This window comes from Halyomorpha halys, unplaced genomic scaffold (assembly GCF_000696795.3).
Source record: "Halyomorpha halys isolate HHAL.00 unplaced genomic scaffold, Hhal_1.1 Scaffold1284.1, whole genome shotgun sequence".
NCBI lineage: Eukaryota > Metazoa > Arthropoda > Insecta > Hemiptera > Pentatomidae > Halyomorpha > Halyomorpha halys.
The window spans coordinates 60,791-77,061 of record NW_027115145.1 but is presented as its reverse complement, the minus strand read 5'-3'; the positions used below and the strand labels follow the sequence as shown (position 1 = coordinate 77,061).

Here is a 16,271-nt window from a genome sequence, read left to right as displayed (position 1 = left end):
ATTAATATGAGGAGGAGATTTGTATTAAAGATGTCCTTGAAGATGGCTGGAATAGCCGAAACGTTGGACTAGTAAGAAATAAAGTGTTGAGACAGTATTGGATTCAATTTTTGGTTTTATTTAATAAATAATTACCTTGTCTCAAAAAATTTTGAAATAATATTATTTAAATGAAATTAATTAGTTACAACTTTGACTATCAGGGCGTTGTGGAGGCTACTACGATTTATAAGCTACATCAGTACAATATGAATTAATCTCAAATGATGAAACTAATAATTCAATAAACAAATACTAAAATGAAAATAAAGTAAAAAAATAATTGAAAGAACTAATGAAGGGAATAATAATGATGCAAATTAACAATTAGTGAAATTATATTGAATTCATAATAAGGGTATTCATAACATTCTATATTTTGAAGAATTGGTTCATTAGCTTCAGCCTCAGAAGTGTGAATAGGTATATTTTTTAGTTTAGTAATGTGAGTCAGCTATTTGTAATAAATTAGAGGTTAATATCTACAGGGTAACACCCCATTCTAACACCACAGTGGGGGTCAAGTTTTAATTTTTTGGAACCGCCACAGAAATAGAAGTCGACCCCAGGTCAGATTCAAACAGGCGCCGCTGCAGTTCTCTTGATTGCAAAAACCTATGTCTCAACTCCCAGAGCTACAGACAGCCCTTCATTACAACAGAACTTGTTAATGAAGCAAATTATCTTGTCCTACGCTTATTAAGGATATAATAGGATCAGCAGCAAGGTTTAACCAACAGATTTATTCTCTCACGCAGGAAAAGCAAAGTATCGGCTTTATGTTTGTATGCTTATGTAAAGTACAGGCATTGTGTTTCTCTAGAGGGTTTTCTAAGTAAATTTAACAGCACTGAAAAAAATAGAAAAATGAATTTTTTCAAAGTGGGAGGGCACAAAGTGTCAACAAAAATATTAAAGTATTATGAAACAGGGCAACAACATTAACAAATAAAAAACCAACAATAACCAAAAACGATTCTCCAATTTATCAAGTAATAAAGAGCCTTGCATAACATTAATTTAACGAGTTAAAAACAAATAATTTTTTTTTTCTGACCTAGAAAAATTAAATTATAAACAACAAATTAAATATATACAAAGAAATAAAAGAATGTATATATATCCAGGCAAACTAATCATCTTGTTTTTCAAGTGTGGCATTATAAGATAGGCTGCCGGGTCGGCTGAAGGCGGTGTATCGATGTTGGCATATGTTACCTTTAGCTTACTAGGAATAGGGAGGCAAAACAGAAACAAATAAATTGAAATCCAAAAAACTAAATGAGTTCAAATGAAAGAGGTTTAAATGAGAAGGTAGAACTTGATGAGGATGGAATATTGCTAGAAAAGTTCTAACACTACAAATGATGTAGAATTTAAAATTCAGCACCAGCCCAATTAGTCTATCCTTAAATAAATACCGAGTTTCTGTTTAAAATTTATAATTGAAAAGACAAATATATTCCAGAAGAAGCGATGGAAGTTTTATAATTCGGTCTGGAGTTGAGAGTTAGCGACGTCTTCATGGAAATTGAGGCCAATACTGTCTGCTTCACAATTAGCACTTCTAGATTAGGGCTTTGAGCGGATAAGTCAACTCTAGGCTAAATCTTCCGTCTTATTTCGCGTTCTTCATAATTAAAACTTTCATGTAGCTAGCTCATGAGATATCCATTTAATTTTTGTTTATTAAAAGAGTATTTTATCAAACTGAGAACAGGAATGAAAGAATTTTCAATTATAAGCAATTCATGAATTGTAATTTTTTTCTTATAATGTTTTTCACATCAGAAACCCTGTTTAGTGTAAAGGATATGGCAGCTAATGTCTATTAGACAGTTGGTACTAAGGTTCAATATAACATAATTATACTTAAAATTAAAAAATGGATATAATTTCGGTTTTGCAGAAAAAGTATGTAACTGTTTATCCTGATAATGGGCAGATTGTTTTTTAAATATATATATTTGAAGTTATTAATTTTTGTTTTTAACTTATCTAATATATATGTTTACACATTTATTGTTTTAATTACATGAAAATTATAGCCCTTATTATAAGTTATAAAAAATGTAACACATCTTTCGAACGAATGCTGGTATCGACGAAAAATATTGCTTGACGTTTTTAGTTGATTTTTGGCTGCATTGATTTTGTAACCGAAACTACTAGTTGCCTCATCAACGGCAAAAAAGCAACAAAAAAACATCGTTATTCTATAAGATGAACTCTAAACTACAAAACATGATGGGGTCAACTCAAAGTTTTAACTTGTGCTTGTATTTACTTTATAGAGGCAATCAGCTCACGCGAAGGGAACTGAACTTACACAATATAACAATGGTGAGAACGAAATTAAAAATGGCTTTCAGGTTTAGAATACCAACCTTGTAACATTGTGTGTATAAGGAGGAGTGGAAATTTACTGTAGATTAGCACTTCAACAGCAATTATTAGCATTTAATCTTTTAAGCTTCCCTGTTTTACTCCACTTGGTGCTAATTGTGTATTATGTGTCTGTTATGCATCCAGTCCTACAACTTGCAGGCATAATACAGTAAAACTTTTTAAAACTTAATAATTACCATTTTGACAGTTTTATTAAGTTTTCAGTAAAGGAGAAGGTAATCTCACATTACCACCCGCTCTACTCAAATCTTTAAAAACTCTTTTTTTTAATTGAATGTAACTCTCCTATTGGATTCTTTTGTGAGGTACAACAATAAACACAATAGTATTTAATTAATTTTTTTAAATTCTGATATCCGTAATCCAATCATACAATAATATTTAATTCAATTAATAAAAATGATCGGATAGGTGTGTGGAAATTCTCATTTAAAAAAAATATATAAATAATAGATACAGTATCCCTGAAACTTAAAAGAAAAAATAAACGAATTAAACACTACTTTGTTTTATACTTTAATTTTAACTTGAAAGCAATAGTAGAAGATTACAACATTTGAAAAATAATGAAAGTCAGATGGTAAATCAATTCTATATAAATTTATGGTTTAGATAGATTCTCAAAGTAACTGTAAGTATTCCAAAGATCATTTATCATATTTAAAATAATAAAGGATTGTAATTCATTATCAAGTATAAGAAGAAAAAGTTAGGCTACAGATTATAGCAGAGGAGAATAAGGATCTCCAAAGTAAAAAAAAAAAAAATCAGTTTCCTTGAAAAAGAAAATGTATTGATAAAATACAAATACAAGTATACAGTACAGAATTATTTATTAGTATAATTAATTGCTTTAATCTAACAAAAAACAATATTTTTATTTTGAACACGATCATGACTTACGACATCATGTATAATGTACAATTAAAACTAATAACTAAAATTATTCAAGTAATTCATTTCTGGATTAAAATTAGATGAATATTTTAATTAATTTCAAGTAGTACATTTTGGAAGTGAGTGAATTATTTCTTCGTGTTCTATACACTCCGCTTTTATTTTATATTTAACCTTTTAATTGTTAATTTTAATATAAATTAATAACTACAATTCTTAACAGTTTTAGTTTAGTATTTTCAATAATTGATGTAGAAAAAAAAATTAACACCTAAAAAGCCGAGCTGAATTGTTTGAGATTTGGCATCAAGGTCACCTGAAGATGATTATCGAAACTTAATATAACCACCGGCATTTTTGTTTCAGATTATACGTTTCTTATATTCATATCACGGCCTATTATGAAGATAGGCAGCATTATCGCATTAGATATCTCATAATAGCTGACAGTAAATGTTACGTAAGTAAAGTTACTGTCTCTCCTAAGTGACAGCAGCTCTCATGCGAGAGAATGAGAGTTTATGTCTGTCTTAATGCCGTTATTTTTGTTATTAATTTTACTTTTCTCTTTTATTATGAAGTATTGTTTTTATTTTATCTTTTTTCATTTATTATAATGTTGTATATAGTTACGTGTATCTTTTGTAGGACACAAAACCCCTCATAATCAATTGTTAAAAAAAAAAAAAAAAAATGTAACCGTTATACTAACCATGTAAGGTGCATCAGAGCGATCTGGTATTAAATAAATAAATAAAAATATATATATATGTCTGCCTTCATAAAAAAAGGCCATGATATGGCCGCAGGAAACGTTTTATTGGCCTCCATGGTTTTATCACAACTTATTTCAATCAACAAAAAAAATACATTGGTACTCGACACCTGGTAGATAACCTACAAACGAGCCAACAGGTAGCTATAAAATAAACCTATAAATTCTCTGCTTAATAAATATTATTTCCAAACTAAAACATCCGACATTACCGAGCCAAACCCGAGCCATTACTAAATGTAAGGAATATTCCATTGCGTTGAGGCCTTGCGCCACAGTCTGAAATGGTAACTGCAACTCTCCCAGTTGGGTGGAAATGGTCCTGGTCGGTCATATTTCTGTCTAAAAGAAAATTTGTGGCATCTGATTTCAAATATGAATGAGCATTTTTGGATATATTACGAAGCTGTAAACAACCTGCAGGAACTGCAGTTGCCGCAGAAGATAAATCAGTAAATTACGCCTTGAAGAAACTTTACGGTTTATGCAAGTTGAATATTAATATTGATAATAAATCTGTAATAAATATTGAAGTTGATTGCAATTTTCACAGATAATTATTATAAGATATAATTGAATGATTATCAATAACACAAACTAGTGCAACACACATTATAAATACATGGTCTCACGAAAAAAATACGCTCCGCATATATATTGTTCACGCAGTATATACATAGTTAAAAATTATTGAAACTCATTTCAAAAGAAATTGTTTATAACGACAAGTTTTTATAATTTAGCTAACCTTGTGACAGATTTTTTTGCTCTAAGGCCCCACTTCCATTAAGAATATAAAATCTACAAAACTTCATTTATTATAGTTTAAAGCTATCAGACGAGTTCATCTTTATTACTACATTATTGAAACACATTTTTAAAAAAATCTTAACAATAGATACAATTAGACCATCAAATATTAACAATATCCACATTTTAAAACTTTACAACGCGTCCTATAGAAATAAATCGCCAAAAATGGCATACAATTTAATTTAATTGAGATGATTAAATTCAAGCATTACATTAGTAAAATAAGGAGAAATATGCCACCTTGTATAAAAAAAGATTGTTACCTACTCAAGAAATCATTTCTCATCTTTCGAGTGTACATTTTATACTTCCAATTCATGAAGTCTGAAAATTATTGTCTTCGCATTCTGTTTTTAGATAATATTGAGATTGTAAAACAAGTAAGGATTCTACTTCATGTGATGCCAGAAATAATGCAAACTTCAATCTCTTTACCCTCATAAGTTATATAAAGAAGTTTGAGTTCGATATCTCTCTCTTTTTCAAGATAAAAAGATTCTCTGGAAACCTTCTGAGAACTGATCAGACGATGGGGCATTGAAAAATCAGAATTATTCACCAATTATTCAAAAATCATCCCAGTGGATGATTCGGAATAATTGATACACGAGAGTGGAAAAAGTACATAAAATAAAGAAATTACAAAAAAGTATTAAGTTCCCTTTAAGACAAAAGTTATTCCTAACGGCAATCTGATCTATACGTGTGAAGGCAACGGTCCAACCAGTCCTGGGAATTTAAAGGCGTTTGTGAGAATGGACTTAAAATGTGCAGCCTGTCTTGGGAGTCCAACACAAATTAAATGCTCAATTCGTATCGATTCTTGTTAGATTATCAAGTTCAACACTTGGCATCGTATACATGTGGACGCACTTAGTTCGTTTCAAGTCCGATAACACGCACAACTGTTCTCATTACGAGCCCGATTTTAAAGAATAGTTATAAAAGCATCGAGGAAAGCGGCGAGTCTTTAAAAGAAAGCTGTGTATTTTAATGATAGTGTTTATAGTTGGAGCGATGAGGAAATGGCGTTAAGTTAGGTTCAGAGTGTCTTGCAAAGACAATCCAAATATTTCGTATCATTACGGTCGGGTGCCCTCAGCATTGTTCCGGTCAGATCATGACTTTTGAAGACAATTGGGGTTAGCTTTTTTTTTGTTTTGTAATATTTCATATGGAGCAATATAGTTTTTGAATTTATCCTTCTTGGTGGTATTTATATGAATATCTAGGATATGTGTTGAAACACTAAATAAAAAAAAGAAAAAAAGAAAAGGTGCGAGAAAACTCACACGGCTACTAGAACAAAGCTGTATATCCATAAAAGTAACCCCCCTTATATACACACGAAAGCTTGCTTACATCTCAGGATGGTATTAAGATCTAACATCCCGGGCTCCAGTCCTTAAGTCATATAAATCTATCAGCTGATAACGCCCCCGTCAGTTTACAGACGTATCTCATAAACTCAAGAACACGTAAAAATAACTATGACATAATGCTACTAACCTTAGCTATGCTGAAATGCTAAAAGAACAAAAATAAAACAGAACAATCTAATATCTAAAAGTAACTAGCAGAAAAATTGTATTTACATAATAACATACGTTTAAAGAAAATCTGTTTTCTTGGCTCTCCCAAAGGGAGTTTCAATTTTTCAATGTGAACCATTCATCTCTTTTTACCATTCTACTATGTTAAGTTCTCTGATAACAATTACTCTGAATGGACCCTCCCACCGTACCTTCCTTCCCCCTTAGGATTGTACCTATCTTGATCCCCACCTTCAGATCTCGTACTTATAAATTCTTCCTTTCAACCTTGGTACGTTTACCGGGCTCTATTTCCCCTTACATACCCTTCCGATCCCAACTCTATTATTAATGATCTCTACTATAATTTCTTCATATATTAATGCACTTCTGCTATCTTTTCTCCATCCGAACAACACTTCGACAAGTGAGAATCCTGTGATAGAATGTATATATCGAATGATTCCATTCTGCTACCGCTTCCTTCATGGCCACATCCGGTTCAAGCCCATACTCCTCCTAATATATACACTACTTATTGATATTTATATACGAAAAATGTGATAATCTATTCTATAAAGTTCTTCCGGTAGGTCGATCTTATCCCAGGCCAATGCCACCTATAATCTGAAATGTTAGTTTCATACGACTTCGTTTTTTAGCTAGGTTGTTCACATACATATATCACTTTGCGAGTTTTTGTTTTTGGACTCAGAGAACCTCAAAACGTGTATTTTCATCGAAAACTCGAATTCGAATTTTTTTTCCAAGTTCGCAGTATTTATACTTCCATTTACGATTTAGTAAGTAAAATAATTTGTGGCGATACTCCAAACTAAGAAACAAATTTTGATATTTACAAGTACGTATGTGGTTGTCTTTTTAAAAACTGATCTTGTTTTTTCAAATAATGTTTATCTAATTAAACATGATGCGTATGTACTTAATTTATTCTTTGTATTATTTTACTTTACTTATCTAATATTATACCTTATTTTTTTATTTTTAATATTTATAAAGGTATTTTCTTTGGAAATTGCTTTTAAGCCATGAGTTAAAAATATATGTATATTTTTTTGGATATAACTTTTAACATAAACTGATGGTTAATCGAAGTTTCACTAACAAGCAAAAGGAGTCGGAAGTGGTAGCCGGACCACACCCATGAGTACACCCGGACAGAGAGGTCCTTGTGGGGCAATGCCTCTTAGAGTGGCCCTTACCTCGCTGTTACTGCTGAGTCACTGTCCAAACCTCTCTGCCGTCTGTCGAGTCGTCACTGGCCACCACACCCTCAGTCAACGATCTGAACTGCTTTGCATTATTTTCATCAAGCGCTAATGGGCACCGTAGGCGTTGGAATGGCAATCTCCCACATAGTGTTATTGTGTTTAATGGATGGTAGTTCTAGGATCAACTTATAAAACTAAATCAATTCCAACAAAGCCCGTTAATGCAATTTTATTAATACTATATACAATGATTTTTTTTTTATTGCGGCTAAGTATTGGAAAAGCACTATAAATTTACAAAATTACTAGTAGTCTAATATAGATTCATACTTCTTTTTTTGTCCTATTCTTTAAATAAATTTCATCATTTGCAACCAATTAAAAAATAATAAAAAAAAATAACAACTAAATGGGTCTTGAATGAGCTTCACTTCCACGTCAGATACTGATGTTTATCACGCTAAGCCTGATATTTTGTTTATTTTTGATCACTGGTAATCAACGCCATTAATTTCTTATTTATTTTTTCTTACATTTGTTTCATTATTATTACTTTTTCCTATATTTATATATTTTTCTTCCGTCTGATGTTATATTTGTGCAATTGAGATGAGACGTGAAACATTGACATTCCTCGAAGATATGTCTAATTGTTGAATTGTTGTTACAGTATTGATATTTTTGAGGCGTTTGTTTTGAGATAAGATAGGAATGAGTGAGCCTCGTGTGATCTATTCTAAGCCTAGTCTGTAAAACCTCCTGTCTACGACGTCTTGGACTTTCGTTTCACAAAGATTGCCATCTATTTGTGTGTGTATGTGTGTGTGTGATGGTTGCTAATTTCATTTAAAATTGCCTTACCCTGTCCCGGGAGCACGAGATCTTCTCTTGCAGCTCGACTGTTCAGTTCATTCCCTGCGATTCTTACGTAACTCGGAACCCATATAAATGTAACTGACGTGCCCAGATTTAGGCCTGATAGTGCTCCGGTGCTGCTATAATGATGAATGCTATCGTGAAGTTAACTGTTATACAGTTTACACCATTGCTGTGTAACAGTATCTGTCGTGTCTGTAAGTCTCACTGTGTAACAAACCTTTACAAGTCAGTAGCTGAACTGCCATAGCATGCACTGTCATCTATCAAGCTATAACTAGTAAGAACGCACTATCACGACAGTATTGTGATGTTCTAATGACAATAGCTTCATTGCAGCAACATGAACTGTCAGCTATCACGCCGGACATACGTCCACAGCGCTGTCATGACGACATATATAACAGATTATATTAGGACGCAGTCACAGGTTATATTAGGTGGGTACATACAACGCTGTAGAGGACTTCTGTACCAGGAATTTTCTTAGGTTCTTTAATGCCTAGGCATTATTCTAAAATGGACTATACTTACTAACATACTGAAATGCCATCTAGACGTGACTTTTTGGTCACCATGTGGAATTGAGTCAGTTTTTTAGGTACAATACTTGGTAGGATAAAGTTAAGTGCTTTCTTAGTACTGCTACGACTTGAAAAGTCTGGATTTAAATCTTAATTTTTTAACTTATCCTTACTTGCCTCACTGGGCCAGCCCATCATTGCTAATGTTATTCCCTGACCGATTCGCAGAATCTAAACGTATTAAAAGAACCTTTCCCCGGACTAAAAGAGTAACGGTCTCTTTTGTCTCTTATTGATAGCTACATGACCTAATGTTCATATAAAATCCACTGTTTTTCCAAACTGAACAGTGGTTCCAACATCCAAAAATTGTTTCCTGAAATAGACATTACCTACTTTAGTTTTAAGTTTATGTACACAAAAAAAATATATTGTGATAAATTATATTTCTATTTACAGAATCTCTTATTGCTGCTCACAACGTCAATATGTTACGGCACTCCTCCGAACACCGGGTACGGCTACCAACACCAACACCCAAAACATTACCTACCAGCACCACCCGGCGAGACACCACTTTGCGCAAAACATGGCGAGACGTACTGCGAGCACATCGAGAACTATCCCGTGTGAGTATTTTATAAAGCCAAATATAATTGTTTCAAAGGAGTTGTAATCGGAATACATATTCTTAAAGTAATAGTTCCCAAGAAGTATGAGATTTATGTTCAAAAACTTTGTCAGGTACGAGTACTTTAAACTAAAAAACAATGGTGAGAGGTTGCTTTTACTTATTTATTTTTTATTCAATCAGCTAAGCAGTCTGCATATTTATAAACCAATCATCAATATTTTTTTCTCTAAAAGGTTTTTATGGTATACAATATATTTTATTGAAAATTATAATATCTACCAAACCTAATAAATAAAAATTAGTAAGAAAAGAAATTAATATGAAACATGATAAATAATAATAAATAAAAAAAACCGATAAATTAAATTTCCAGCAATATGGTTAAGAAAATTAGTGTAAAATAAATCATTTTGAACACACCATTTTACAATTTATCTTGGGGACTCTAAACCATGCTTTTCCTTCTAATACAGATGGTAAAATGGGCTCAGAGAATATCCTTATACTTCTCTCCAAGATACGCCGCTTGTTTTGAAATCAATTAGAGACTGAGTGAGGGCAAGAGGACCACAGATGCTGAAGAATGGATTTAAGAACCTCACCATTACCAGAACTTCAGTAGATTGTTTATATAAAGTCTCGAAGCCCATGCATTTCAACAATCGGAGAGGTTTATAAGGATGATTGGAACTACAAAGATATTCCTATCTGTTCCTACCTAAAGGATTAGGATGATTAGTAAGGTTCTAATGAAATTTCGAGAATGTCGTGAAGAACAAATGGGATGTTTAAGATATGATTCAGGGTCTTGTTTGAAATATAATATGGACCGATTGAAAGGCTGTCGATTGAAAAACATTAAGTACGTTTGATCTTTCAAGATTTAGCTTTCCTTTACTATTATAATCCTTAACCAACAATATCAGAACTGAAACCATTTTTCGCCTTGTTTATAATCATTACCAGTGGGCAGATTGTTTGGAACTTTGTGATTTGAGCTGCCCTTAAATATGTTAAATTAATTTCTAAGCAGAAATGAAATCCGTTATATTTCTGTTTAAAATATAAGTTGAAATGTAAGAGGATCGTAAATTACCTCAGGATTTAATTGTACATCTCCGACTTCAAAGTTCGGTGAATTTGTTGCAGAGGTCAATGAAGCCTTTTACTACTACAAATCCACCAATAAAGTGCAGTATTAGGAGGCTTACTATGGAAAACTGTCGAGAGCGAAAATAAAATAAAAGGAGTCATTAATGTGGTTAGTAGGGTTCGCTCCAGTCTGTCCTGATATTTGAAGAGTGGCATAACATTCTAAAGGGCGATTGGATTAAGAGAGAGCGTGTTGTAATTTGGAACTAAATAGTTATAAATGCAAAGGCGAGGGTACTTCCTGAGGGCTAGAGGTTCGAATTACAGTAAATAAAAAATTATAAGTAGATATCGAATTACTGCGAGTTGGCCCAAATAAGGTCATTCCTATTGAATGATTAAAAAATATCAGTAATATCTGGTAATTATGGGCATGGCCGGATTTAAGTTTAATATCCACGTAGCCAACACTTAGTGGTGCACTATATATAAAAAAAAAGTGGAAGACTATTAGTAGACCAAAAAATGTAATTAATTTTAGGAAGATTAATTAATTCATTAATTAATCCGGATGCCTGTCGAATAAGATATACTCAGCTCAAAAGACTGTTTATTGATTACCAACGTTACGCCCCAAATTCCAGGAGTCCGTCAGGGCTAAATGAAAACAAGACACAAACATTTTAAAGTGTGATAAGACTATATTACTATGCAAAGAGAGTTATATAAAAAAAAAAGGAAAGAATTTAATTAAAAAATATAAAAAAAAAAAAAAAAATTAACGGAATAAGTTCTAACACTAGTACATGATTGAACAATGGAGTTCAAAATGCACCACTGGAGCAATAATCAATGAAAAAATAATTAGTAGAAGTAGTAACAAATATGGTGAAATAAAAAGGTGGAAAGAGGAGCAAGGGGATAAATGAGGTGTGCGTAAGCAACAACATATCAAAGGATAGATAAATGTAGGTAAATATGGACAAAACATTAATTATACCTACATTTATCAAATCCTTTAATATGTTATTAAACCATACTTACACACATTTATTTCCTTCTTTTAATTTGACCATATTTATTACTACTTCTATTTATATTTTTTTACATTATTATTAATTATTATTCCAGTGGTCGAGTTTCAATACCATTATTTATTATGTGAGGCGATAAGATTACTAATACATAATTTTAACAGTTTTTCAAGTTATTGCATTTTTCACCACCACTCTACCATCTTCCTACAATTAACTTTGTTTAAATTATTAAAAGAATTTGTATAATGAGTCAAGAAAAGACTTATTCAATCGTAAGATACACTAAAAATTTCGTAATAAAGATTATTTTATAGAGAAAAATGCCTAAATCATCTACCAAATATTATCCTTTCCGAGTTTATGAAATCCGGCCAAGACAGGGATCGATCCCGATCGATATTGTAATCTACATAGACATCTAAAAAACATGTCGGAATCATTTATAATTTACACAAACGGATCTAAATCAGACCAATTATCAGCATCATTCTTTTTAATAAATGATTCAACATATAAAATTAAACTCCACAAACTATGCAACATATTCACTGCCGAACCCAAAGCAATAGCAACAGCACTTCACTTTTGTTTATCTTAGACCCGCAACAATATAACAATAAGGGTTATATTCATGATAGTTTTTAGTTTAACATGTTAAACCATGAAAAATGGAAATACTCATGTTAAATAAAAAATATTTCCTTCTTTTAGCATGTCAAAACGATATAACATATAACATGGTTGAGAGTCTGTTAAATGGCGGATGACGTCACACAACAGACCAGCTGAGCTCGTCACCATTTTGTTTGTTGTTGTGTTAGTTTACTTGCACGTAGTTTGTGTCTTAATTGTGATAGTATTGTTTTGGATGTTTTTATAGCTAATAAAGTAGAAGAAGTGATAGCCAATTGCCAATTAGCTCATCTTGATTCTCTTTCACACTTGTTAGAAGATCAACAAGGCATTTAGTGGACAAACCTTCTCACAACTTCCACTTTTACCTCACTTTAGCCATGTTGTAATAAATTACTTAAATAAAAACTTAGAATTAAACAACAACATGAAGTTTTGGAAGAAAAGGTTATAAAACAAGTTACTGAAAAAATGCGCTAGGAGATCTTACCTTTAACATGACTCTAAATAGGGCTGCACACATTCCTATAATAATAACATTTAACATGCTAACACATTTTATATTTAACACAACATCATGAATACCCCTAATAATTACAGACACGTTAAGCTCGTTAAAAGGTTTAGACTGTATTTATACGGAACATCCAAAAATTTCCTGCATCTATTTCTATCTAAAAAATTCTACCAAATGTGGGTATGTCTGTTACATTAATATGGGTTCCAAGTCATGGAGGAGTTGCAGAGAATGAACTGGCCGAACGAGCTGCAAGAAAAGCACTCTCGGGATAAAGCTATTTTAATTACATCAAAATGAGTAACCCCTTGAAAGGAAAATAAAAGATAGATGGCAAGCAATCTTTACGGAAAGAAAAGCCGTGGAGTAAACTAAAAATTATTAAAAAAGATGTCAAGCCAAATATTTCAGTTTTTTAAAATCAAACGGGCACAAATATAACATCGAACAGACAAAAAAATTATTTAAAAAATAAAACAAAATTAAATAATATAAATGGCGTTGAAGACCGGTGCGGTGATTTTTATGCCATAAAACAAAAACAAACTAACAAGTAACTACATAGTTCTTTTCTTCCAATTTGGCTTGTTTTTGCTCTTTGTTTTCCAATTGCTCTTTGTTTTTCTTTTTCCCAATTTCTTATATTTTCACCAGGATCTTGGTTTTGTTAATTAATAGATTCTAACCGTCACGATATTGGATTTATTCTTATAACCTTGATAACCTCTGACCGTTAAATAACGTAGATAGACCAGCCATAAATAACTAACTTGGTTTCGTGTTTAGAGTTGCTGGCATATTTTCTTCAAAATTATACGGTAGTGCCTTCACGGACATTGGTTTGGCCGGTTCAGTTATATGGACATTAGTTAACCGGTTTATATTCAGAGGTTTAGTACAATTAGTTTTAATTTAATTTATAACTGTTTAATCCATGTAATGAATATCTAACAGGATGTCTTCAATTAAATACTAGACCAATCTATGTTTATACAATTTCGTTTCTAATTAACCCGGTGAATATAGCTAAGAACTTTGCTTAAAAGCATTTTAGCCTATCTTAAGAGGGATTGCATACATTACTCCACAGCAGAGGTTCCCAATCTTTTTCGGTTTGGGGCTCCCTGGGGCGGCCTTAATACATTAGATTTTTTCTAAATTTTTGACTTTCTTGAAAAATTGTAAAATTTTTCTTTTTTAAAAGCGATTACCCATACAACAAGAACTTACTATTTAACGATTAAAGCCTGAATGGGGAAGCCGTGCTTGCGCATTAGCCGTTCCAAAAGATTAGAAAGACTCGAAAGTTGCTAAATTCGTAGAATTTTGTCAACATACATGATTTCTAGCGCGAAAATTCGAGAATTGGTATTTCCAAATTGTTTAACTGAATATGTCACGGCGCCCTTATGACGCCACCACGGCCCCCGTGGAGCCGCGGCGCACACTTTGGGATTCACTGCTCCACAGGAATCAGTTCTGACAACGAAAAAGAAGCAGAAGTAACCTGTCCCAGCAGGATTTTGAACTACATGTTAACCTTTTAATAATCCCTTGAACTATTTAATGATCTCTAACTGGATATCTTTAACTCATAGTTCTCTGGTTCTTGTAATGTTTATGCACGTAAGGAAACCGCTTCGAGACTCTAACACTTTCTCCTCTGACAGACTATTATCAACAGGAGGATTGACATTGAGCTGCGAAGAGTATATAAGAATGGATTAAGCTTCTCAGAATATTAAGCAAAAAGCAATTACAGTACTTTTTAAAAACCTGTAATGTAAGTTGTAAATGTAAGTGAAAGAAGGAAGGAAAGTGTTTTGTAAAAAAGTTTTAAATCGAAGATGTAAATTTTTTAGAAAAAGTTATATGTGGCAAGGGCAATTAGTCTGCAATTTTAAGATTAAAAAAGAAATGACATCAATATTGAAGGTGGAATCCTTGAGAATGGAGAACGTTGGAGAAATTTTAAAGAATAATGTTGAGAGGAAAAAAAGGATCAAAATTGTTTTAAATTAAGAATTTAATAAGATATTTAAATATTAATATAATAAATATGAGTAAAAAATAATATAACTTATGTTCGCTATGTTATTTATATATTATAAAATGTGAAAGTAGAAAGAAGAATTTGGAGATAAGAAACATATTTAGAAACGAACAAAGAATATAACAATATGTTACCACCTCATTGTCTATATTATTTTTTTTACAAGAGAATATTAGAAAAGTGATGAGAGTTGTAGGGTCATCGCCCATGAGAAAGTCGCAGAATTGGATGGAGGGATTGCATAAATCTAATTAAAAAGATTTTATTTTGAGTTCCTAAAAAGTAATATTTACCTGAGAGAAGACTCCAACTGATAAGAATTGAGGGAGGGAAATGGAAAAGGCTATAAGTGCCAGAAATAGAAAAAATGAGAATTTGATGGGATGACGATGAAGAATTATAACCATATTATATTTGAATCTCAAAGATCCCAGTAAAAAAAAAAACATACATTGCTTTTTAAAAAAGCAAATCAATGAATTACAATTTCCAATTAGCTAAGATAAGATCTGAATTAATTTAAGGTCTGTCTATATTCAAATTAATAATCGATAAATTATAATCGAAAAGAACTAAATTAGTTTAGCGCACCTTAGTGAGGGGAGCAATTACCAACTGAAATTGGCCAGTGAGTTTCTCACGCCCGCAGGGTCACAAACTCGAAAGGACTTCTAGGAAGTTGAAACATCGTCTATACCTTGGATAATAGAGGATTGCTTCAAATTAGCAAGTAAAATAATTCCTTTATGCTCATTTATTTTTATTTAACAACCATAACGTAAAGATTTGGTGAGCTGTTGAGAACAAATGTGGTATGAGTCAAACCACAAACGTTTTGGGATATTCAAAGTTTTGGGGAATGTTTTTTAATAGCTTTTTCTGTCGAAAGTAGTCAGTCAAAAGAATATCCAACAAGTTAAAATCATTATTTATTTCATATCCCTGGTCCGGAAGAACAATGACGCAACTGTAAACTTTTTGAAACTGACTTTATTGTGTTTGCAGGCTCAAAAATGTATTTACTAGATATTTTTAGGTCGACAAAATAGTTCTAAAAAATCTACCAAGAGTTGTTAGTAAAATTAGGCCAACTTACAAATCCATGTTTGAGCCCGCCAAACCAAGTTAATGTGACGAAGTTTTACAGTGCGTCATTGTTCTTCCGGACTAGTGATATGATGTGATCGTTGTTGGCCGTGAATTAATAT

At 32.1% G+C, this 16,271-nt stretch overlaps 2 protein-coding genes across 2 annotated transcripts in view; one reads left to right on the top strand and one right to left on the bottom strand.

Moving 5' to 3' along the window:
- The window catches only part of LOC106689144 (uncharacterized), a 49,708-nt gene extending 41,945 nt beyond the window's left edge, over positions 1-7,763 (bottom strand). The window contains exon 1 of the mRNA XM_067052235.1: positions 7,689-7,763. The gene's annotated coding sequence lies outside the window, so the exon portion shown is untranslated. The remainder of the gene's footprint in view (positions 1-7,688) is intronic.
- The window catches only part of spz5 (spatzle 5), a 58,373-nt gene that overhangs the window by 18,369 nt on the left and 23,733 nt on the right, over positions 1-16,271 (top strand). The window contains exon 2 of the mRNA XM_014433961.2: positions 9,557-9,726. Within this exon, the coding sequence (XP_014289447.1) occupies positions 9,557-9,726 (170 nt within the window). The remainder of the gene's footprint in view (positions 1-9,556; positions 9,727-16,271) is intronic.